Source organism: Erinaceus europaeus, chromosome 20 (assembly GCF_950295315.1).
Source record: "Erinaceus europaeus chromosome 20, mEriEur2.1, whole genome shotgun sequence".
Classification (NCBI taxonomy): domain Eukaryota; kingdom Metazoa; phylum Chordata; class Mammalia; order Eulipotyphla; family Erinaceidae; genus Erinaceus; species Erinaceus europaeus.
The window spans coordinates 57,911,365-57,933,977 of NC_080181.1; the positions used below are offsets into that span (position 1 = coordinate 57,911,365).

General features: G+C 53.9%; 2 protein-coding genes across 2 annotated transcripts in view; one reads left to right on the forward strand and one right to left on the reverse strand.

The window, feature by feature from the left end:
• STARD5 (StAR related lipid transfer domain containing 5) overlaps nt 1-22,613 on the forward strand; it is a 130,923-nt gene that overhangs the window by 70,783 nt on the left and 37,527 nt on the right. The window lies entirely within an intron of this gene.
• The window catches only part of IREB2 (iron responsive element binding protein 2), a 41,081-nt gene that overhangs the window by 4,512 nt on the left and 13,956 nt on the right, over nt 1-22,613 (reverse strand). Inside the window, exons 5-18 of the mRNA XM_016187128.2 lie at nt 21,608-21,826; nt 19,606-19,675; nt 18,819-19,002; nt 15,999-16,138; nt 12,358-12,529; nt 11,611-11,711; nt 10,166-10,282; nt 9,079-9,238; nt 6,249-6,384; nt 5,631-5,715; nt 4,156-4,312; nt 3,010-3,134; nt 426-530; nt 197-339 (exon numbers count right to left, since the gene is read on the reverse strand). Of these exons, the coding sequence (XP_016042614.1) occupies nt 197-339; nt 426-530; nt 3,010-3,134; nt 4,156-4,312; nt 5,631-5,715; nt 6,249-6,384; nt 9,079-9,238; nt 10,166-10,282; nt 11,611-11,711; nt 12,358-12,529; nt 15,999-16,138; nt 18,819-19,002; nt 19,606-19,675; nt 21,608-21,826 (1,914 nt within the window). The remainder of the gene's footprint in view (nt 1-196; nt 340-425; nt 531-3,009; nt 3,135-4,155; nt 4,313-5,630; nt 5,716-6,248; nt 6,385-9,078; nt 9,239-10,165; nt 10,283-11,610; nt 11,712-12,357; nt 12,530-15,998; nt 16,139-18,818; nt 19,003-19,605; nt 19,676-21,607; nt 21,827-22,613) is intronic.

A 22,613-nucleotide genomic window follows, 5' to 3' on the forward strand; every position in this document is an offset into this window, starting at 1 on the left:
CAGCACTGACAGGCAAGCCGGCGAGATCTGCCAGGGGAGACACAAAGTCTCCTTCCCAATCCCTGCTCCCCAGACACGGAGGCTGCAGGACACTCTGCGTGTCTGACCGCTGAGGGGCAGCAGGGCGACGGCTAGACTGCACGAGTTCCCTGGGTGGAGGGGCCGGTCAGTGGGGAGACTGAGCCCCAGCACACACCCTCTGTGGCTCAGGTACTTAGCGGCAGCACTGCTCCTCGAGATGCTCCCGGCCGGGGAGATGTGGTCTGTGGTGACCGAGTCGCCCAGGGAGAGGAGGACGTGGGCGTTGCAGATGGGCCGCAGGGGAGCGGGCTCTTTGGTCTGCAAGGAAAGAGGAAAGGCTTGCGACCTGCCCCAAGAATCTGCAGTCTGTGCCGAGCGAGGTCTGCGGGCAAGGCGGTGCTTACCAGCTTGTCAAAGAACGAAGGACATCTGATGTACGTCGACTTTGAGTCCCACGGAAACAAGACCGAGTCGGGGGCTTCTAAGAGACGCCACTGCTTATTTCCCAGCTGTGAACGGAGTCAATCCCAGAGAAAAATGGAGTCAGAAGAAGGCTCATGAAGCCGAACAAGGGGGTGCTGGGGCCAGATGAAGGCAAGAAGGGCTTCAGGCTCTAGAGAGAACCGCAACAGGGGCCCGGTGGTGACTCACCTGGCCGAGCACACATCAGTGCCCAAGGACCCGGGTTCAAGCCCCCAGCCCCCACCCGCAGGGGGAAAGCTTTATGAGTGGTGAAGCGGGGCTGCAGGTCCTAGATAGAGACCTCTATCTCCCCTTCCCTTTCAATTTCTGGCTGTCTTTACCAAGTAAATAAATAAAGATAATAAAATATATAGGGAGAGAAGCTTCAACAGAGGTGACTGGGCTCAGGCCGCACGGACTGCTCAAAGCCCGGGCTCATCAGCCTCTAGACACACCCTGGCAGTTCAGTTTCAGCGTGAACTGAGCAAGAAGGTTCGAGTGAAAGTGGCTAAGAAGGTAGAAACAGCAGTGTCTTCCAGAGAGACCGACCGTGCCGAGGAGCGTGCCATCAGCCACACAGGTCGCACGGTGACTCTCCCCGTGTGCCCTGCCCTGCAGCCTCTGGCCCAGCGTGACCAGCCCACCCACTGCACCCCTCAGCCAGCGCCCCCAGCGCTTTCACACTGAGCGGGCGCCTCCGCCCCACCTTCTCCGGTGGCTCCCGCCTGACTTCACGGAGGGCAAAGATCGCCGCTCCCGATGCCCCAACAGCTGTGTCTGCCACAGCGCCCTCCACCCGGAAGGCCCCACGGCTGACTTACCACCTGCCTGCCATAGCCCCCTCGCCACACCACGGCGAGCCCGTGTGGGATCGCCTTCTACTCGCGAGTAAGCCCTGCGTCTCCCAGGGCGCTCGGCACGGCGAGCACAGCGCGCGTCACGTGTGCAAGGTCTGCACGCTGTGCCCGGCACACTCCACAGCTCCCCGACACCCGGACAGATGCTGGGCACACGGCACAGCTCGGGAGACCTTGGGGACATGCTTCCTGTGCTCACACTCTGACCTCTGCTCCCAGAGACGCCGGCTGCATGTGTCTGCGTAGAAGACACTCAGCCACGGGCTGCCTCTAAGGAAGGGACATCACTGTTTGCTCTCTCTCTCCCTTTTTATTTCTGTATTGGATAGACACAGAGAAGTCGAGGGCAGATACCCCTCATAAAGCTTCCCCTGCAGATGGGACCAGGCCCCGAGCACAGTGACGTGGACACTCAGCCGGGTGCACCGCTCGGCCCCTTCTCTCTTCCTTCCTTTGTTTTCTTGTGTTTTGTCTGCACAATTCCATAACTCCTGGAAAACTCTTTTTGTGCAGACTGACAGGGAGACAGGGAGAAAGACGAGAGGACAGGAGGAGAAACACCACTGCACTGCACTGCAGCTTTGTGGTACTCCTCCGAGTGGTGGCTGGGGCTCGAACCCCTGTCTTGGCAGCCTGCCGGCTAAGCTATCTCCCAGCCCTGGCTCTTCCTGCCTTTCCATGTGGAGTGAACGGGGTGACAGCAGAGGGCAGCTTCTGTAAGCTGTCCCCAAGTCCAGACGGTGCGTGTAGCTGCGCCGGGGCCCTGCCCACAGCGACCCGTGGACCCTGTGTGGGGGAGCCGTGCGCACCTGGCCGCTCCGCAGAGGTGCTTCTGTGACGCGTGTTCGTCTGGCAGGCACGAAGCCCAGGCCCGAGCCCAGACGCCCTTGCGCCGCACAAGCCCCAGTGCCACAGGCCCTTCCCCTGCCTCTAGCCTTCAACAGTCGGCCCAGAGCACGGAAGGCCCAGACATGAAGAAAAGAGAAATTTTTGACTTTGTGAGACTGCTCCGGACTGGTGGGGGCTCACGCAGGCTAGACTTGTGCCCCACGCTCTCCCACGGCCCTGACCTACACTCTCATCAGCAGACAAAACAGACTGAATACACTACAGGAGCAGTCACCGCCACCAGGCTTGTCGCAGGGGCTGGGTGCTGGCACTATACATCCACTGCCATCAGAGCCCGTGTTTCCTTTCTCTTTTTCTATTTTATTAGATAGGACAGACAGAAATTAAGAGAGGAGCGAGATAAATGGAGAGACAGAGAGACACCTGCAGACCTGCTTCACCATTGTGAGGATTCACCCAGTAGGTGGGGACTGGGGGCTCGAACCCAGGTCCTTGCACATGGTAATATGTGCGCCCGACCAGGCCCTCACACATCGTTAGCATTTCATTACCAGACATTGCAGGCATAAAACGCCAGACACAAAACTTCCATATAGAAGCAGCTCCTCTCAGACACGTGTGGCCACTGGCCCTAGGCGAGGAGGAGGGAAGACGGGAGCCGCGCCAATTCTGGCACAGGTGCTGCCGGGAGCCAAGCCCGGGTGTCAACACGAGGAACTGCGCAGATGCCCAAGCAGACAGCCTCCTTTCTCCATCAGAGCAAGATGCAGCCCCAAGCAGGCCAGCACCCGCTCAGAGCTGAGTGACCGCTGCGTCCTACCTCTACGTTCTCCTTCAACGCTTTAAACATGGAGCTCATGACGAGTTCTTCCTCGACCTGACGGACCTCCTCAGGACTAGGCCAGACATCACGCAGGAACACACTCTTGCCCAAGGGATCAGTACCTGGGTGACGAGACAGTCAGAAAAACAAACAAAAATCAGCCTCAGAAAGAAAAGAAAAAAAGAAACAAGTGGACAGAATCAAGAGCGGCAAACTGCCCGCAGAGGCTCAGAGCTCTGACAGGCAGAGTGTGTCAGGTGACTGGGAGACTACCCAGAACCCGGCGCCTGGCTGGGCCGGCACGATGGTCTGAGGGAACTTCAAGAGTTCTGAGATTGTGTACAGGTGTGAGCGCAGGCGCAGGGACAGACACCTAGCGTCCGTGTACAGGAGGTGTGAGGGCAGGCGCAGGGACAGACACCTAGCGTCCGTGTACAGGAGGTGTGAGGGCAGGCGCAGGGACAGGCACCTAGCGTCCGTGTACAGGAGGTGTGAGGGCAGGCGCAGGGACAGACACCTAGCGTCCGTGTATAGGAGGTGTGAGCGCAGGCGCAGCGACAGAACACCTAGCGTCCGTGTACAGGAGGTGTGAGCGCAGGTGCAGGGACAGACACCTAGCGTCCGTGTACAGGAGGTGTGAGCGCAGGCGCAGGGACAGACACCTAGCGTCCGTGTACAGGAGGTGTGAGGGCAGGCGCAGGGACAGACACCTAGCGTCCGTGTACAGGAGGTGTGAGGGCAGGCGCAGGGACAGACACCTAGCGTCCGTGTACAGGAGGTGTGAGGGCAGGCGCAGGGACAGGCACCTAGCGTCCGTGTACAGGAGGTGTGAGGGCAGGCGCAGGGACAGACACCTAGCGTCCGTGTACAGGAGGTGTGAGGGCAGGCGCAGGGACAGACACCTAGCGTCCGTGTACAGGAGGTGTGAGGGCAGGCGCAGGGACAGACACCTAGCGTCCGTGTACAGGAGGTGTGAGCGCAGGCGCAGCGACAGAACACCTAGCGTCCGTGTACAGGAGGTGTGAGGGCAGGCGCAGGGACAGGCACCTAGCGTCCGTGTACAGGAGGTGTGAGCGCAGGCGCAGGGACAGGCACCTAGCGATCGTGTACAGGAGGTGTGAGGGCAGGTGAAGGGAGCGATACCTAGCGGCTCCGTCTGTAAGTCGATGTTCACTGTGCCTGCTATGGCATACGCCACCACTAAGGGCGGAGAGGCGAGGTAGTTGGCCCGAACACATTCACAGAGTCGACCTTCAAAATGCTTGTTACCAGATAGAACTCCACAAGCAATCAAATCCCCCTGCAAACGGCACAGAGCAAACACTGGTGACTGCTAGAACCTGAGTCATACACAAACAAGGTCAAAAGTTCTATTTCTGAAGGGAAGACAATCAAGGAACATCTTGCCATCCCACATGCAAGGATCAAGCCAGTAAACTGACTCATTCCTCACGTTACGAAGGAATTTTTTATAAAGATCTAAAATTGATTCTGATTCATTCACTTCGACAGATTACACTTCAAGTCGAACAAGGGCTACAGAAATAACAAGTCTGGACTGGGTGACAGCACCCTCAGTCAAACAGACCCGACACCAAGCGCAAGGACCAGGGTTCGAGCCCTCAATCCAAAGCCGTAGTGGTTTCACGAGTGGTGAAGCAAGGCTACCGGCGTCTCTGCCTCTCTCCTTCTACCTCCCACTTCCAACCCAGCTGCTCTGTCTCTACCCAATAAATGATACAATCAAAAATATCTATGTTTAAAAATTAAGATGTAGGGGGTTGGGCGGTAGCGCAGTGGGTTAAGCGCACGTGGTGCAAAGCGCAAGGACCGGCATAAGGACCCCGGTTCAAGCCCCCTGCTCCCCAACTGCAAGGGAGTCACTTCACAAGCCTGCAGGTATCTCTTTCTCTCCTCCTCTGTCTTCCCCTCCTCTCTCCATTTCTCTCTGTCCTATGCAACAACGAACAACATTAACAACAATAATAACCACAACAAGGCTATAACAAGGGCAACAAAAGGGGAAAAAAAGAAATGGCCTCCAGGAGCGGTGGATTCATGGTGCAGGCACTGAGCCCCAGCAATAACCCTGGAGGCAAAAAAAAAAAATTAAGATGTAAATGTAGAATTTATATTTCAGAAATGAAGAACAAAATGCCACTAAAAGAGTCATTTGATCATCCCTGGACTCTACACCACAGTCCAAAGGGATGAGACCGTCCTGTGGGGCACATGGGTGGAACTGGAGGTGGCTGCGCTCAGAGAAGCAGAGGTGAGAGGCGACTACTGGGCGGCTCCATTCGTGTGTGGCCTCCGGAGATGTGACACACAGGACCTTGAAGATGGCGGGTGTAGACCGCACAATGGCTCTGCAAAAAGACTCATGTCTCTGGCTTCAAAGCCCCAGGTTCAAGCCCCTGCACCACCAATAAGGCAGAGCTGAGCAGGGCTCTGGTAGAAAAAAGAAAGAACTATTTGGGAGACTGCGCAAACGCGGGTGTTTACTTCTCCTTGGAGCAAGAGGGCGAGGAACAGCGCTCTGGTGTGAAGGCAGACACTGTGATCTCCACATCCACTAACGGCCATCTGCAGAGGCCCTAGCCGTCTGCACGTCTCACCTGCTTCACAGCACGCAGAACCGCTTCTGATACGGGTGCCGTATTCCCCACACACGTCGAACACCCGTAGCCAACAACCTCAAATCTGCACTCAAAAAGAAAAGCTTGAATGGACAACACAACATTTCTAGAATTTAAAAAAGCAGGTTTTGTGGTCTGGCAAGTGGTGAGGTGGATAAAGTGTTAGACTCTCAAGCAGGAGATCCCAAGGTTGATCCCTGGCAGTGCACAAACCAGAGTGTCTGGTTCTCCCCTCTCCCTCCTCCCGAAACATAAAACCATGAAGAGGTTTGTCCTGCACTCGCGTCTCTGCAATCAGAACATGCAAGAGACTCCTCATGCACACACGGTGGCAAAGGCAGGGGCGCGGGGATGCCGTCAAGGAGGGCTGAGGGTGGGGGTCAGCTCCGAGTCAAGCTGCAGTCTAGCCTATAGCCATGACTTGGAACTGCCTTCAGTCTGACCGGGCTGACTCGGCACCTTTCACGCCACCCCACCCCGGTGCTCAAGGATCACAAAACTTTCCCCTGCAGGTGGAGACGGGCGCTCAAGCCTGGGTCCTCACGCACTGTGATGTGCTCCCGCGGGAGCCCAGGCACCGCTGCAACCGGAACTCACCCCAGCTGGCTCAGGTGGGGCAGCACCCCGCTGGCACTGAGGTAGTGGGTCACCATCCCGCCGCCCGGAGACAGGCTCGTTCTGATGTAGGGCTTGACGCGCAGACCGGCTTCCACCGCTTTCTTAGCTAGGAGACCTGTGGTCGAGAGGCAGAAGGAGAGGCGGCGGCAGGGCTCCCTTCCCCTTCCCGCTCACTTGGCTTGGAGCCAAGTCTCCGGGAGAGTGAGTGAGTGGTCCGAGTCTGCCCGTCCCACTCTCCCAGTGTTTCACTGCAAACAGAGCCGGCAGAAGACACAGCAGCCGGACCTGCGGCGCCACGCCGGAGACACACGCATGCTAGCGGGTGTCAGGAAGTCGGCTCTCCGTCTCTGGGGGAGGAGGGTCTCGTGCAAGTTCACCGCTCACTCCCCCGCACAGACAAAGAGGAGCACACAGCACAGAGTCACAGCGGTCCCCACTGTGAGAGCTGCCAGTGTGGGTGGGACCCAGTGCGCACCACCCGTGGGCAGGCTTCAGGGCGGCTGTTCACCTTTTGCAGCCAGGGCCATCGCTGGGCCGAGGGCCTTCCCAGGGGCTAGTCCCCACTGCTTGGGTGACAGATGCCTGCCGCGCTGCTCCCCTGCTCGGAGGCCACCCCGTGGACGTGAACCCAAGTCCTCACACGTGCTGATACGGGACCTCCACAGGGTGCCCCGCCACCCAGACCTGTCACTATTCTTAATTCTCTTTATCTATTCATCAGATAGAGCAAGGTAGAGGCAACCAGAAACTGAGAGGGAGAGAAGACAGAGAGGAGGAGAGACAGACACCTGCAGCCCTGCTTTACCACTTGCAAAGCTTTTCCCCGGCAGGTGGAGACTGGGGGCTTGAACCTGGGCCCTTGTTCACTATAACATACGTGCTCAACTAAGTGCACCACTGCCCGGTGCCCTCACTATTCAGGGAGAGCAGGGTTCTCACCACTGCCCGGTGCCCTCACTAGTCAGGGAGAGCAGGGTTGTCACCACTGCCCGGTGCCCTCACTATTCAGGGAGAGCAGGGTTGTCACCACTGCCCGGTGCCCTCACTAGTCAGGGAGAGCAGGGTTGTCACCACTGCCCGGTGCCCTCACTAGTCAGGGAGAGCAGGGTTGTCACCACTGCCCGGTGCCCTCACTATTCAGGGAGAGCAGGGTTGTCACCACTGCCCGGTGCCCTCACTATTCAGGGAGAGCAGGGTTCTCACCACTGCCCGGTGCCCTCACTATTCAGGGAGAGCAGGGTTCTCACCACTGCCCGGTGCCCTCACTATTCAGGGAGAGCAGGGTTCTCACCACTGTCCAGTGCCCTCACTATTCAGGGAGAGCAGGGTTCTCACCAGATTCATTTCCCACCAGTTCTGGCCTTGGCGCTCTTGTGTGGTGCCAGTGACAGACCACACACAGGGCCGGCTCTCCATGGTGGAGTCCCCTGAAGGCCAGCATCCAATAACCTGGATGTGATGTGCTGAATGGACAGACCCTGCTGTACACGATCATCTCGCCTGCCATCCTTGTCAATGACCTTTAGTTTCTCTAAGTCATCACAGAACCTATTACAAAGGGGCCCAGGCTGGTGGCGCACCTGGCTGAGCACACGGCAGAGGCACAGGGACCCAGCTTCAAGCCCTGGTCCCCACCTGCAGGCAGCAAGTTTCATGAGCGGTGAAGCTGGTCTGCAGATGTCTCTCTCCTCCTCTGCTCTCAATTTCTATCTGTCTCTAGGCAACAATAAATAAGAAAAATATATTTTGGGGGGAGTCGGGCGGTAGCGCAGCAGGTTAAGCGCACATGGCGTGAAGCGCAAGGACCAGGCGTAAGGATCCCGGTTCAAGCCCCAGCTCCCCACCGGCAGGGGAGTCACTTCACAGGCAGTGAAGCAGGTCTGCAGGTGTCTGTCTTTCTCTCCCCCCCTCTGTCTTCCCCTCCTCTCTCCATTTCTCTCTGTCCTATCCAACAACAACGACACCAATAACAACAATAACTACAAATAACAACAAAGATAAAACAAGGTCAACAAAAGGGGAAAAAATAGCCTCCAGGAGCAGTGGATTCGTGGTGAGGCACTGAGCCCCAGCAATAACCCTGGAGAAAAAAAAAAAAAAAAAGAACCATGCTGTGTCAATCCTCACACTTTCTCTCCATTCTTCCATCGATATCCATCTCCCCATCTCCTTCTGCCCCTTCTCCCTTTTAGAAAAAAACAATAAGTAAATAAATGGGAGTCAGGCGGTAGCACAGCGGGTTGAGCACAGGTGGCACAAAGCACAAGGACTGGTGTAAGGATCCTGGTTTGAGCCCCTGGCTCCCCACCTGCATGGGGAGTCGCTTCACAAGTGGTGAAGCAGGTCTGCAGGTGTCTGTTTTTCTCTCCCCCTGTCTGTCTTCCCCTCCTCTCTCCATTTCTCTCTGTCCTATCCAACAACAATGACATCAATAACAACAACAAAAATAACTACAACAACAAGGGCAACAAAAGGGAATAAATATTCTTTTAAATGTCATAAATAAATAAATAAAAATATTTTTTAAAAGATTCTAACACAGATTCTAGTATGGCAAGTTCCCAGTAAAATATCCAATATACCTTGTAACAACTACACTTCTAAATTAGCAGAACATGCAGTGGTGATGATGACAATAATAAGTTCTGTGCACACACAATGAAGCTAATGGCGTGAATCCAATGTGGGTTCCCTGAGACCTAGTGAAAACATCACAAAGCCTGTGAATATCAAAACAACCCTGGCAACAGACAACCTAAGAGACACAGCATGGGCTCAGCAGAGAGGTGCCGGGCCCGGCGCTCAGTACCTGCGGTGAGCATGACAGAGGGGTTGCAGTTGTTGGTGCAGCTGATGACGGCGGCGATGACCACAGACCCGTGAGACAGCTGGTACTCATTCCCCCCGTAGAGAATGGGCGCGGTGGCCTTCTGCTTCTCAGCTGCGATCTGGAAGCCCTTAAACCCCACCTAGACAAAGCCACACGAGAGACTCAGGTTCCGGGTGCAGACATTAGCAAACAAGCAAACACCGCAAGGCTTGTCCTCTGGGGTCGACCGCAGACACGAGCCCTAAAGGTGGCAGAGCTCACGGGACCCAGTCGCTGCAGCCGAGGGCTGTCAGAGCCTAGAGACTCAGGCGTCCAGACTGCTCATCAGCACGGCTCCCTGTGAGGACACACAGCCGGCACCCACACTGTCCCAGGGCTCCCCGTGAGGACGTGGCCTACAGGTTCCATGTTATGAGGGTGAGAGCCACAATCACAGCTGTTTGAGTCCATCACAAGGCTACCATGGCGATAATACTGTGTTTGTTGGACTCTGGTTTGAACAGACACAGCAACTTCAGATTCTCAGTGGATGAGACTGCAAATCCTGAAAAGGTGCATCGCGGGAAGAGGTGGAATGGGGCTGCTCGTGTCTCTATCTCCCTCTCCTTCTCCCTTTCTACCTCTCCCCTCCACTCGCCTCAATTTCCCCGTCTGCCAAAAAAAGGCAAAAATCGAACACGTGCAGACACACAGCCATCAGGAGCCATGGGTGTGCTGTGCAGACACTGAGCCCAACAAGAACCCTGGTGACAAGGAGGAGAGTGGCCCAGAGTGTGGGTCCCGACTCGGGGGGTGCAGCAGCAGGACGGGCACTTTCAACAAGAGCCCTGGTGACAAGGAGGAGAGTGGCCCAGAGTGTGGGTCCCGACTCGGGGGGTGCGGCAGCAGGACGGGCACTTTCAACAAGAGCCCTGGTGACAAGGAGGAGAGTGGCCCAGAGTGTGGGTCCCGACTCGGAGGGTGTGGCAGCAGGGCGGGCACTCCCAACAAGAACCCTGGTGGCACAGGAGCAGAGCGCACATGGCACCAGAGTGTGGGTCCCGTGGCAGCAGGACGGGCACTCTACCTTCTCGCTCAGGCAGGCCTGGAAATCGCTCTTCATGTCGGCCACGGCGACTCTGTCCTGAGGCCTCTTGGGGCCACTGACAGACGGGACTATGGAGCTGAGCTTGATCCTGATGACCTAGAGAGAGAGAGAGGCAGGAAGAGGAACCGCGGTCACAAGCGAGGGAGCCACGTGTTTCGGCAATTTTGCTGTGTCAGGGCCTCAACTCTTGGAGTTTCCCATCCTGAGCTGACAGACAGACAGACGTACACAGCAGCACCAAAGCCTCCCAGCACTACTCGGGAATACGCCAGGCGCCCTGCCCTCCCCAGGTGAGCCTGGCGCCAGCTCTCAACACCACTGTGCTGAACACCCTCCAGAACAGAAGGAAGTGGGTCCTCTCGTGCAACACACAGGCACCAAAGGCACTGCCAGGCTCCGTGGGCTATGGGCCACGCTCCTGCTCCCCAACGTCTGTCCCGCCAAGGTGAACACCGTCCAGCTTCCCTCCCTCTCTGCCCTGACAGGAGACGCTAGTCAGCAACACAGCTGGGGGGGCGTCTCACCCTGCTTTCAGTGTCCAACTGACACCATGTTTGGATCATCTGGGTTAAAAGAAAAACCCTATCTGGGGGACCAGGTGGTGGTACACCTGGTTGAGCACAGATATGACAGTGCACAAGGACCCAGGTTCAAGTCCCCAGGCCCCCCCTGCAGGGGGGAAGCTTCACAAGAGAAACAGGGCTGCAAGTGTCTCTCTTTCCACCTCTGTCTCCCTCTCCCTCCCAATCTCTTGGTCACCATCCTAAAGAAGTATTTTTTCACATTCTGTTTTGTCCGTCCCATCTCCCAATCCAACTTGCGTTCTCCTGGAGTGTCTGGCCCCCCGCCCCTTGTGCACACGGCCCAGGCAGAATCGATTCAGATGAGGCTTCCCCACCACGACCTAACGGCCCCACTTGTCCCAACATCTGCTTCCTCACTCTTGGCTCGAGGGACGGGCTGACCCTTTGTCCTCCTAAGGGTCTAATGAGTTTCCTTTGACCCAGCATCCTAATGGATCTTAGCTGACATTGATTTTATTGATTAATCCAGTCCCCTTTTGTGTTTGGTCACCAGGGTTAGCACCTGGGGCCTCAGTGCCCAGAAGAGTCCCATAATCCACCACTCCCAAAGACCTCTAGATAAAGGGTGAGAGCGACAGAGAGGTGAGAGCACTCGCAGAGCCCCCCTGTGCTGCAGCCAGACCCCTGGGTATCATCTCAATGAGCTTGACTGGCCGCCGCCTGCCGGCACCTGCACAAGCGTTTAACCTCGGAGAAGAAGAAACAGAAGCAGACTGAGCAAGGAGCGCACAACGTGGTTAACATCTCACACTCTGGGTCTAACCCAGAGAAGTCCCATCTAGAATTCGTCACCTCATGTATGACGGGGGCAGGGCGGGGGAGGACCTGTTCTGGCTGTACCTGGGAGTATTCAGAGTCTCCTGGACTGTTCTGGTCATTCCGAAACAATTTCATAGCTTTCAGGTATGTCTCCATTGACTTCAGTTTGGCTTTGTCGAAACCTACATAAAAAACCAACGAGAGAAATACAGTGAGGGCTGTGGAGGTAAAGATGGGCTCCCACACGGATCACGCTGAACAGATGGCTACACTCTCAGGCCAGAGTCTCCGGGATGTGTGTGTTATTATTATTGTTCCATTATCTTTACTTATTAGAGACAGCCAAAATTGAGAGAAGAGGGGATGATAGAGTGAGACTCAGAGACACCTGCAGGCCTGCCGTCCACCTTCACAGCACCCCTTACAAAACCACGGGCTGCTGCTGCTGGGTTAGACACCACACTGGTGCCCACACTGCAGACAGCCTGCTGACTCCTCTGCTCCTGTGCAGAGGAGGCAGCCATGGACAGCCCAAGCCCAAAGCTCTCCGGTCCCCAAGCAGGGAAGGAGGCTTATCACCGGGGATAAAACCAAGGGGCCAGGGTCAGCAGCGCACATAATGAGATACTCTGAGTGAGGGGCAGGGCTCCAGGGCACCGCCTCCTTACACACTTCTGATGCCGTTAAGCTGTGCGGCATTATTTCAGAACAAGATGATCCCGCGGTACCAGAGGGTACCGGTCTGCTCCTAGTGTCTGGCTGAGCTGGGACCTTGGCATGAAACTAGTTCCTGTCACAACTGCCATGACAGCACGTGTGCCCACTCACCTGTGTGTTCCAGATGTTCCAGCGTCACACTGTCGACAGGGAAAAAGCTGAGGCTAGCACCATATTCTGGACACATGTTTGCTATTGTAGTTCGATCCACTATTGATAACTGTGAAACTCCACTTCCAAAAAACTCAACAAACTTCCCAGCCACTCCTACTTGCCTGAGGTGCTATATAAAAGGACACATTGAAACACAGAATTAGCAAAAGAAGATCAACAGGAGTTGGGCGGTAGCACAGCGGGTTAAATGCACATGGCGCGAAGCGCAAGGACCGGCATAAGGATCCTGGTTCGAGCCCCCGGCTCCCCACCTGCAGAGGAGTCGCTTCACAGGCGGTGAAGCTTGTCTGCAAGTGTCTGTCTTTCTCTCCCCCTCTCTGTCTTCCCCTCCTCTCTCCATTTCTCTCTGTCCTATACAACAATGACAATGTCAGTAACAATAACAATAATAACTACAAAAAAACAAGGGCAACAAAAGGGGAAATAAAATTTTAAAAATAATAATAAGAAGATTTTTTAAAAATGGGGGGGGGGGGGAGAACAGGTCCAAAAAGGATGACAGAGGACCTAGTGGGGGTTGTACTGTTCTATGGAAAACTGGGAAATGTTATGCACGTACAAACTATTGTATTTACTGTCGAATGTAAAACATTAATTCCCCAATAAAGAAATAATAAAAAAAAAAAGATCAACATGGGTTTTCTGAAAAATAGGAAACTACTTAACACTAAGCGGACAAGAAACCCTTTTCATAAGAAGGGGGAGAAAGGGGGGTCGGGCTGTAGCACAGCGGGTTAAGCGCAGGTGGCGCAAAGCGCAAGGACCGGCATAAAGATCCCGGTTCGAATCCCGGCTCCCCACCTGCAGGGGAGTCGCTTCCCAGGCGGTGAAGCAGGTCTGCAGGTGTCTATCTTTCTCTCCCCCTCTGTCTTCCCCTCCTCTCTCCATTTCTCTCTGTCCTATCCAACAACGACAACAACAATAATAACTACAATAATAAAACAACAAGGGCAACAAAAGGGAATAAGTAAATAAAATAAATATTAAAAAAAAGGGGGGAGAAAGAAAGACAGAGACTTCTATTTTTTTTTTTTTTTATTCATTCATGAGAGACAGGAGAGAAAGAGCCAGACATCACTCTGGTACATGTGTTACTGGGGATTGAACTTAGGACCTCATGCTTGAGAATCCAATGCTTTATCCACTGCGCCAACCCCCCAGACCACTGAAATGAATTTTCTTAATTATGACCAAGTAACCGGAATAGCTACCTGCTTTTTTTTAAAAAAAAAAATTATTTTATTATGACAAAGATAGGAGGAGAGAGAAAGAACCAGACATCACTCTGGCACATGTGCTGCCGGGGATCGAGTTCAGAACCTCATGCTTGAGAGTCCAAAGCTTTACCACTGCGCCACCTCCCGGCCCACGCCACCTGCCTTTTCTAAAGTGTCCCGTGATTCTCAGAGTGGCACAGGAGAGCTCTGTGGGTGACGGCATCAAACAGCTCCCACCCTGTGAGCACTATAAAGACTAACACTTCAGAGGGCTAGTGGGCACTGAAACTGAAATCTGAAAAAAGAAAAGACGTTTCCCTGTGTCTGTGTCTGTGTCTGTGTGTGAGGACAGGCAGTAAAGGTCAGCTGCAGAGCTTAAGAGCTACTCTAAGCAGATTCCTGAGGTGCCACATCAGATGCTCTGAATGAGAACCCAAAAGGCGCCAGGTGGGGGCAGACATAGAGTGAAGCACAAGGACCCACACAAGGGTCCAGGTTCAAGTCCCAGCAACCCACCTGCAGTGGGGACACTGCACAGGCAGTGATGCAGGTCTGCGGGTATCTATCTTTCTCTCCCCTCCTCTCTCAATTTCCATCTTATCCTATAAAATGGAAAAATGGCCTCCAGGAGCAGTGCGTTCATAATGCTGGCACAAAGCGCCAGCAATAACCCTGGAAGCAAAATTAATTAATTAAAAAGAATGCAACTAGGGAGTCGGGTGGTAGCGCATTAAGCGGATTAAGCACACATGGCGCAAAGTGCAAGGACCGGCATAAGGATCCCGGTTGGAGCCCCCGGCTCCCCACCTGCAGGGGAGTCGCTTCCCAGGCGGTGAAGGTCTGCAGGTGTCTGTCTTTCTCTCCCCCTCTCTGTCTTCCCCTCCTCTCTCCATTTCTCTTTGTCCTATCCAACACATTACAGAGCAAAGAACCCAGGTTCAAGCCCCTGCAGGGGGGAAAGCTTCATGAGTGGTGAAGCAGGTCTGCAGGTGTCTCTCTGTCCCTCTCCTTCTCTATCTCCCCATCCCCTCTCAATTTCTCTATCCAATTATATATGTATATATGTAACTTATAGAAACTGGTAAAAGGCAGAGGTGATAGCATAATGCTTACACAGAGGCTCCCAGGTACCAAGTTCAACCCCAGCACCATAATAGGCCAGAGCTCAGAAGTACTCTGGTAAAGAACGAATGAATGAGAGAAAGAAAGAAGGAAAGAAAGGAAGAAAGGGAGGGAGGGAGGAAGTAGCCCGCGGCATCTGAAAAGCAGCACTAATCAATCTTCAGGAGGACCAAAGGAAGAACTGATTTCTCTAACAGCATAATGGGCTATTCTGCCCCTCTGGGAATAACCCCATTCACTCACTGAACTTGCTCATCTATTTACTTCTTTTTCCTGGTCAGGGACGAAAGGTCACCACTGAGACAAAGGCAGCACCTCTTCGGTCCCTGTGGAGTACCCTGAAAAGCTTCAGATCAATGGCCTAACCAAGGCTGCCGATGTCTGGGACCCAAACTGGAATTATGTGGGCAACAGCTTCCAGCTCCACCCATTTAACCAACAGTCATTAAAAGAAAACTAATGGGGGGGGGGAGTAGATAGCACAATGGTTATGCAAAGAGACTGTCATGCCTGAGGCTCAGAAGTCCCCCAGGTTTAATCCCCCACAACACTATAAACCAGAGCTGATCAGGGCTCTGGATAAGACAGAGAGAGAGAGCGAGAGAGAGAGCTAATGAAAGCAGAAACCTAGGTGAAGCCCCACCAACACTGCTCATCATGCTGCCCTAGAACACACACTCAGTAGCTAGAAATCCAGGAGAAGTGCGTCAGAACACTGACTGGGACACCTGGGCCGTGCCTTACGGTGCCACCTAGCAGAGCGAGTTTCTAGCTGCAGAGGCAATGCCGTCAGACCTTCACTAAATATAGGCAGAGACATTGTGATTCTTCTGAGGGAGAGACGACGGCCCCATTCGAGGCACCAGGGGTCAAAGCTGGAGCCTCACACGCAGGAGGAAGAGCCTCCCCCTTCTGCACCCGGACGGTGTGCGCTGCCCCCAGCTACTCGTGATCCCGGGAAAGCCTGCTGGGGACAGGCGAGGCCCGCTCTCCAGGCTCGCCCTGCCGTGAGGAATATAGGATCGATTGTCTGGACCGGCTGGTGTGAAGCAGCGCCTCTGCCTCGACTGTGGTGGCATGAGCAAGACAACTCGCTGAGAAGCGACAGAGCAAGTCCCCTCCTGTGGGGCCCCTCCCTTCCCCTCCCACTGTGACGTCTGCACAGCAGAGTCTGAGAGGGGATTGTGGCATCGCCGGGGAGCCGACACATGACCGCACAGCTCAAGAACTTCGACTCACCTTCGTAATGCCAAGAACAACATCGATGGACGTCACAAAAAGGTTTGCTGAGCCCGTCAACTCACACCCAACCACTTCTGGCAAAGTCAGGGAGACGGGCAGGCCCAGCATAACGGCTTCTGTCTCAATGCCTCCGACCCCTGGAGTGACAGAGCAGGTTTCAGCAGTCAGGGAAGGGCTTCTCGCTCGCTGACACCTCACTCTCACCGGGCTTCTACACAGCCTCGTCCACACAGCTGCCGCCAGCTGTGTGAATCTTCTCACAAACAAACGAGACTGGAACCCACACTTAGCTTCACACTAAGTTCAGGACACACCCGTAACCCAGGGTGCTACTTACAACCTTCACACGCACAGGCGCGAGCAAACCAGTCGACTCTTTTGGATCAAACACCTTGGTCCCTGGCTGACACTGCTACTGCTTGGCCCGGCCCGTGACCCCGGCTCGGCCCAGCCCCAAGCTGGAGGAAGCTGTGCGGCCACAACATCCGTGCCTCTCTTTCTCTTTCTGTCTCTGCCTCTACCTGGAAGTCAGCCCCAGCGAACAAGAATGCCCCGGAGAGGAGTCAGCGCTTCCCGCCAGAGGGGACAGGCTGGCACAGTCCCCGGCCCCAATGCCCAGTAGTCAGTCAAGCTATGAGCAGGAAGGGGCAGAGAAGCCCCAGGCTAGACTTGTCTTGTGTGAAGCGTAAGTGAATCTGGACTTAGATGGGAGGCCAAGTGGACCCACAGCGGGATGTCGCAAAGTGAGGGAGTGGTCACATGACCTCCATGTCAGCACCGTCGCTCACACTGCACAGCCCTGGGGTGGACTGGCACTGCGCCACCCACTGCGCCACCGCCCGACCCCCAACACAAAACATTTTTCACAAGCACCTGAGTTAAGATTTAAAAATGGGGAGTCGGGTTAAGCACACGTGGCGCGAAGCACAAGGACTGGCATAAGGATCCCGGTTCAAGCCCTCGGCTCCCCACCTGCAGGGGAGTCGCTTCACAGGCGGTGAAGCAGGTCTGCAGGTGTCTGTCTTTCTCTCCCCCCTCTGTCTTCCCCTCCTCTCTCCATTTCTCTCTGTCCTATCCAACAACAACAACATCAATAGCAACAACAATAACTACAATAAAACAAGGGCAACAAAAGGGAATACTGTTAAATTTTTTTTACATTTATTTATTCCCTTTTGTTGCCCTTGTTTTATTGTTGTAGCTATTATTATTATTGTTATTGATGTTGCAGACCTGCTTCACCACCTGTGAAGCGTTCCCCCTGCAGGTGGGGAGCCGGCGACTCGAACCGGGATCCTTGAGCCAGTTCTTGCGCATTGCGCCACGTGCGCTTAACCTGCTGCGCTACCGCCCGACTCGCAGGAGTAAATATTTTTTTAAAAAAAGATTTTAAAATGTTGCTGCAACTATTGTAGATGAAAAACATTCTCAAAGAGACTAGAAAGGCCCACTGTTGGTGTTCTCTTTTACTTGCCTGGAAGTTTTGTGCACATTTATTTTTTTCTTCGTATTATTAATTTACTGTCTAAAAATATATTTTAAGATTTTCTCTTTTTTCTCACTTCTTAACCTTTGAAACAATAGTTTTCCATCTTATGTCCATGAGTATTTACTATTTATCATTTTCTGAGTCTCAACAATGGTAATGAATAAAGCAGAAGTCCTTGATGACAGGAAATTTACCTCCAGCTATAAAGAACTACATATATTTGCCTGAGAACTAGTGTTTTACTTTAATTCACCACAATCAACAATTTAGGGAACAGTTCTCAGGCACAGCGATATCTAACTGGTTGTCTTGGGTCCCAGGTAGGATTTTTTAAACTCCTAGTCTCTCCTTTATAAATAAAATCTTCAAACTAAATTTTTTTTTTCTATTTACAACTCTGAAGAGTTCTCTTGTTCCTCACTCATTTCTTCCCATCTTTCTTCCCTTTTTTTGCCTCCAGGGTTATTGCTGGGCTCGGTGCCTGCGTTACAAATCCACTGCTCCTGGAGGCCGTTTTTCCCATTTTGTTGCCTTTGTTATTGCTATTGTTGCCATTGCTGTTGTTGTTGGATAGGAGAGAAATCAAGAGAGATCGGGAAGATAGAGATGCAGAGAGAAAGACGCCTGCAGACCTGCTTCACCGCTTATGAAATGACTCCCCTGCAGGTAGGGAGCCAAGGGCTCCAACTGGGATCCTTACGCCGGTCCTTGTGCTTTGCGCCACGTGGACCTAAGCCCCATGTCCCCTTTTCTTTTAATATGCACATTTATTTTAACTCCTATTTTTTTTTTTTTTGCCTCCAGGGTTATTGCTGGGGCTCAGTGCCTGCACCATGAATCCACTGCTCCTAGAGGCCATTTCCCCCCTTCTGTTGCCCTTGTTGTTGTAGCCTTGTTGTGGTTACTGTTGTTATTGTTGATGTCGTTGGTTGTTGGCTAGGACAGAGAGAAATGGAGAGAGAGAGAGGAGAAGACAGAGAGGGGGAGAGAAAGACAGACACCTGCAGACCTGCTTGGTGAAGCGACTCCCCTGCAGGTGGGGAGCCGGGGGCTCAAACCGAGATCCTCACGCCAGTCCTTGTGCTTTGCGCCACCTGCGCTTAACCCGCTGCGCCACCACTGGACCTCCCTCTTTTTTTTATTCCAGTGACAGAGACTGAGAGAATGAGAAAGGAGAAGCAGCACCGGTGAGGCTTCCCATGTAAGGTGTCTCCACCTGGCTCTAAGGGTTCAACCCCTCAGAGTGTCCACCGTGCCGGCAGCTATTCATTCCTTTACAATGCGCCTGGCGTGCCCCCCACTATGAGTCCCCGCGGCCACTCACTCACCCCAGCCCAGGATCCCCAGGCCGTTCGCCATGGGCACGTGGGAGTCTGTGCCGATAACACTGTCGGGAAAGAGCAGGTCCTTCTCTTCAGAAACCACCCGCGACAAGTGCTCCAGGTTCACCTGATGAGCCGTCCCGGTTCCAGGAGGGATCACAGACACGTTCCTGAACGCTCTAGAGCTCCACTGTTTCGTGGAAGCATGAGAAACGCATGTCAGGAGGCAGCCGGCGCTCAGGGTCAGCACACAGACAGTGCCGACCCTGCCCAGTGCTGAGCGGCCACGCAGACGCGTGAAGACAAGCGTGCAGGCCAGGCACAGACACCTCCATCTGAGGGTGTTCCCTGAAAATCAAGCGCGAGCATGGTCTCTCAAGAGCGCAGGGCTTGAGCCAGGGCGGCTGTGTCCACCTCTTCCCTAGTGCCCTAACTGGGTCCGGTAAGAGCTCATCTAAAGAGCACAAGGCCTCTTGCTGTAAGAGTCTGGAAGCAACCAAGGCTGGCTGCACCCGCCCGCAGGCAGGAAGCATCAGCAGAGATTTCATCCGGGGGCGGGAGACGGCCCCCGGCACGTGCACACTGCCCCTCCACGAGGACCCCCGGCCGCCTCCTGGGGAAGCGTGGCAGCAGCAGCTCGGTGCTGCATCTCTCTGCCCGCCCCTCTGCCTCTCACCCTTCATCCGGAGAAAGAAAAGAGGAGAAGAGAGGAGGGGGTGCAGGCACGAAGCTCCAGCTACGACCCCAGCAGGCAGCAGACGGCAAAAGGACAAAAGAGCATAAATCACTGTACCTTGAAAAACTGGAGCCGCTCGCGGTTTCTGCCGAATTCAACCTCCTGATTTTTTAACACTGTTTCAGGTCTAGACGGAAGAAAGAAGAACTGGCATGAAACACGTGCCGCTAAAAAGGCTGGCTCTACTTTCCGCCAGGCCTTCAATCGCACGCACGCACGCACACACACACACACACGCACGCACAAGCAGGGTCGTTAGTCAGTCCCTAGGACAGACGCTTCCTAGGCTCCTGAGAATCCAGCAGCCGCTGCCCTTTCAGCAAGGAGGCCACGCTGTGAAATGCCAGAGCGCCACTGCAAAGGATTATTGTCCTGAGAACAGCAACCCACTTCCCCACCACAGTGCTCTGCCTGCGCTGCTGTCACTGTGGTGCTTGGCTAACGTCACGCTAAGAATAACATGGCCAATTCTGCTGGACTTTCTACCCAAGGAAAGAAACAAGGACAGAAAGTCAGCAGTGGTCAGTCCATTTCACTCCAGGTCAGGTCTGTATAAGGTGCTTCCCCGAGTGGTGGACACAGGCTGCTCGAGCAACTGGCCAAACTCTCACTCGTCTCACCCAAGCAGAACGTTCTAGTCTCTGTGGAAAAAGCAACATACTGAACTTGGGCTACAAACACGCTTCACACAAATTAGTGACAGTTTACAAATAATGCACCTCCAAGTAGATATTTCTCAGAAATTATTTTCCCCGACAGATCTTTAAAAAATAGTATTGCTAGAAGTCGGGCGGCAGCGCAGCGGGTTAAGCGCAGGTGGTGCAAAGCACAAGGACCGGTATAAAGATCCCGGTTCGAGCCCCCGGGACCCCACCTGCAGGATGGTCGCTTCCCAGGCGGTGAAGCAGGTCTGCAGGTGTCTGTCTTTCTCTCCCCCTCTCTGTCTTCCCTCCTCTCTCCATTACTCTCTGTTCTATTCAACAACGGCAACGTCAATAACAACAACTACAACAGCAATAAAAAACAACAAGGGTAACAAAAGGGAAAATAAACAAATAAATAGTATTGCTGACAGCCTTGTTTATGTCATGGACCGGCTGGTGGCTGAAACCCAGGGCATCGATACAACTCACACTGAACACACCTCCAGGGGGCCAGCTCACTGCTTAACTGTCAACTCTTTCAGAAGCAAAAATTACTTGAGTAATTCGTTGCTGCCTGCTCATCTGAAACACAGTGTGATGAGAGGTTCCTCTGGACCTCAGTGAACACAGCCACCCAGAGCCATTCCCAAGACCTCGTCACTGAGCTCACGACCCGATTTGTCCACAGGCCGTGCTCTAAGGCTCCCAGAGAGCCCTCGCTCTCTGTTCTGAGTCTGTAATTATTCCCCACAGACCCGTTACAATCTTCATGCAGCTAAGCACCCTCAGATATCTTAATTCAGAGTACACGTGTCACAGACACACACTCCCAGATTATGAACGCCTTGATGAGTCAGAATTGCCAGCTCCTTAGCACGTCCCACTCGGCCACGAGCGCCAGCAACTTCCCAGCAGACAGAGACCTTCCTCCGCAGGCTGACCTGCCAGCACAAGTGGCTATCGATCGGTCAGGACAGCGAAGCGGCAGCATCAAGGAGCGACCGCTCCGACCACCGCCATCTGACGGCAAAGGACACACCGACTGTGTCTGATCCTTCCAAAAGGAGAAGCGCGGATTACTGGGCTCAACTTCCAGAGCAAGGAGTCAGAGAAGTGGCTCAGGGAGCCCTGAAGCCCTCCCCACGTCTCTGAGATTTAAAAGGAAAAAATGTCTGCTAAAAGTGAGACCCCAGCACGGGTCCCTCACACCCCCAAATTCACAGAACAAGATGAACCCACCACCAGAAGTTAAGCACACTCATTGGGGGATATCCCAAGACTGTTTTTCCTGCTAAGCAGCAGCACTGAGCTGAGGGAGTGCTGCTGACTTCCCTGAGCATAGGCAGGCTACTGAACCGGGACGGGAGGTGCTGGGGCAGGGCACGCGGGCGCCACAGGCACGTCTACTGTCATACTCAGGCACTGGCTGCAGGTGAAAAGGACACAGGATGGGCGTGTTCTCGATCTGCGAGGAGAATTTCCCTGAGTGTCGGCCCGGCTCCCCAGCGTCACAGGGTCCCCGGCAGGTCGTCTGGCCTCTGCAGGGAAGCTTCTTGGGCTGCGCTCTGAGTGGAGAGAGCTTTCCCGCCTTCTGTGCGTCCCCGCCTCCTGGATTCGGAGCATTCTGTATCGCACTGTAACGAGTCAACAGAGGCACTCAGCTCTGGCAGCACGGCCTGGGAGGAAGATGCCCCAAGGCCAATGTGTCATGTGACTGATGTGTCAGGAGCAGATCTCAGCTAGAGCGACAAAAAGCAGTCAAGAGCTGTGGAGATGGAAACAGCTACAAGGACACACCGAAACTCACTCTCACACTTCCACAACAAGGTAAGTGACTCTCAGCAAGACACAGACTTTCCTTTCATCTAACAACTTTAAGGTGCTCGGAGCACAAATTTCAACTAGAGAACAAAACCACTCATGGCTCACTACAAACACAGTCCTCATCAGCTCTGAAGTGTGAAAGTGTGCTGGTGAAGCGGCGGGTTAAGCGCAGGTGGCACAAAGCGCAAGTTCCAGCCCCCGGCTCCCCACCTGCAGGGAGTCGCTTCACAGGCGGTGAAGCAGGTCTGCAGGTGTCTGTCTTTCTCTCCCCCTCTCTCTCTGTCTTCCCCTCCTCTCTCCATTTCTCTCTGTCCTGTCCAACAACGACAACAACAATAATAACTACAACAATAAAACAACAAGGGCAACAAAAGGGAATAAATAAATATTTCTTAAAAAGTTTTCTAAATGGAAGGAAGGAAAGAAGGAAAAAGAAAGGAAAGCAGGCTCGGCAAGCCCTACACTTCCAGACATTGGCCTGAGGGGTGACAGCGTCAGGGCTGAGACTCCCTGACATGAGGTGCCAGGAGTGATGCTCTGGTTCTCTCCTTGCTCTCGCATTAATAAACAAAGCTTCTGCAAGACAGAGGCACTTAT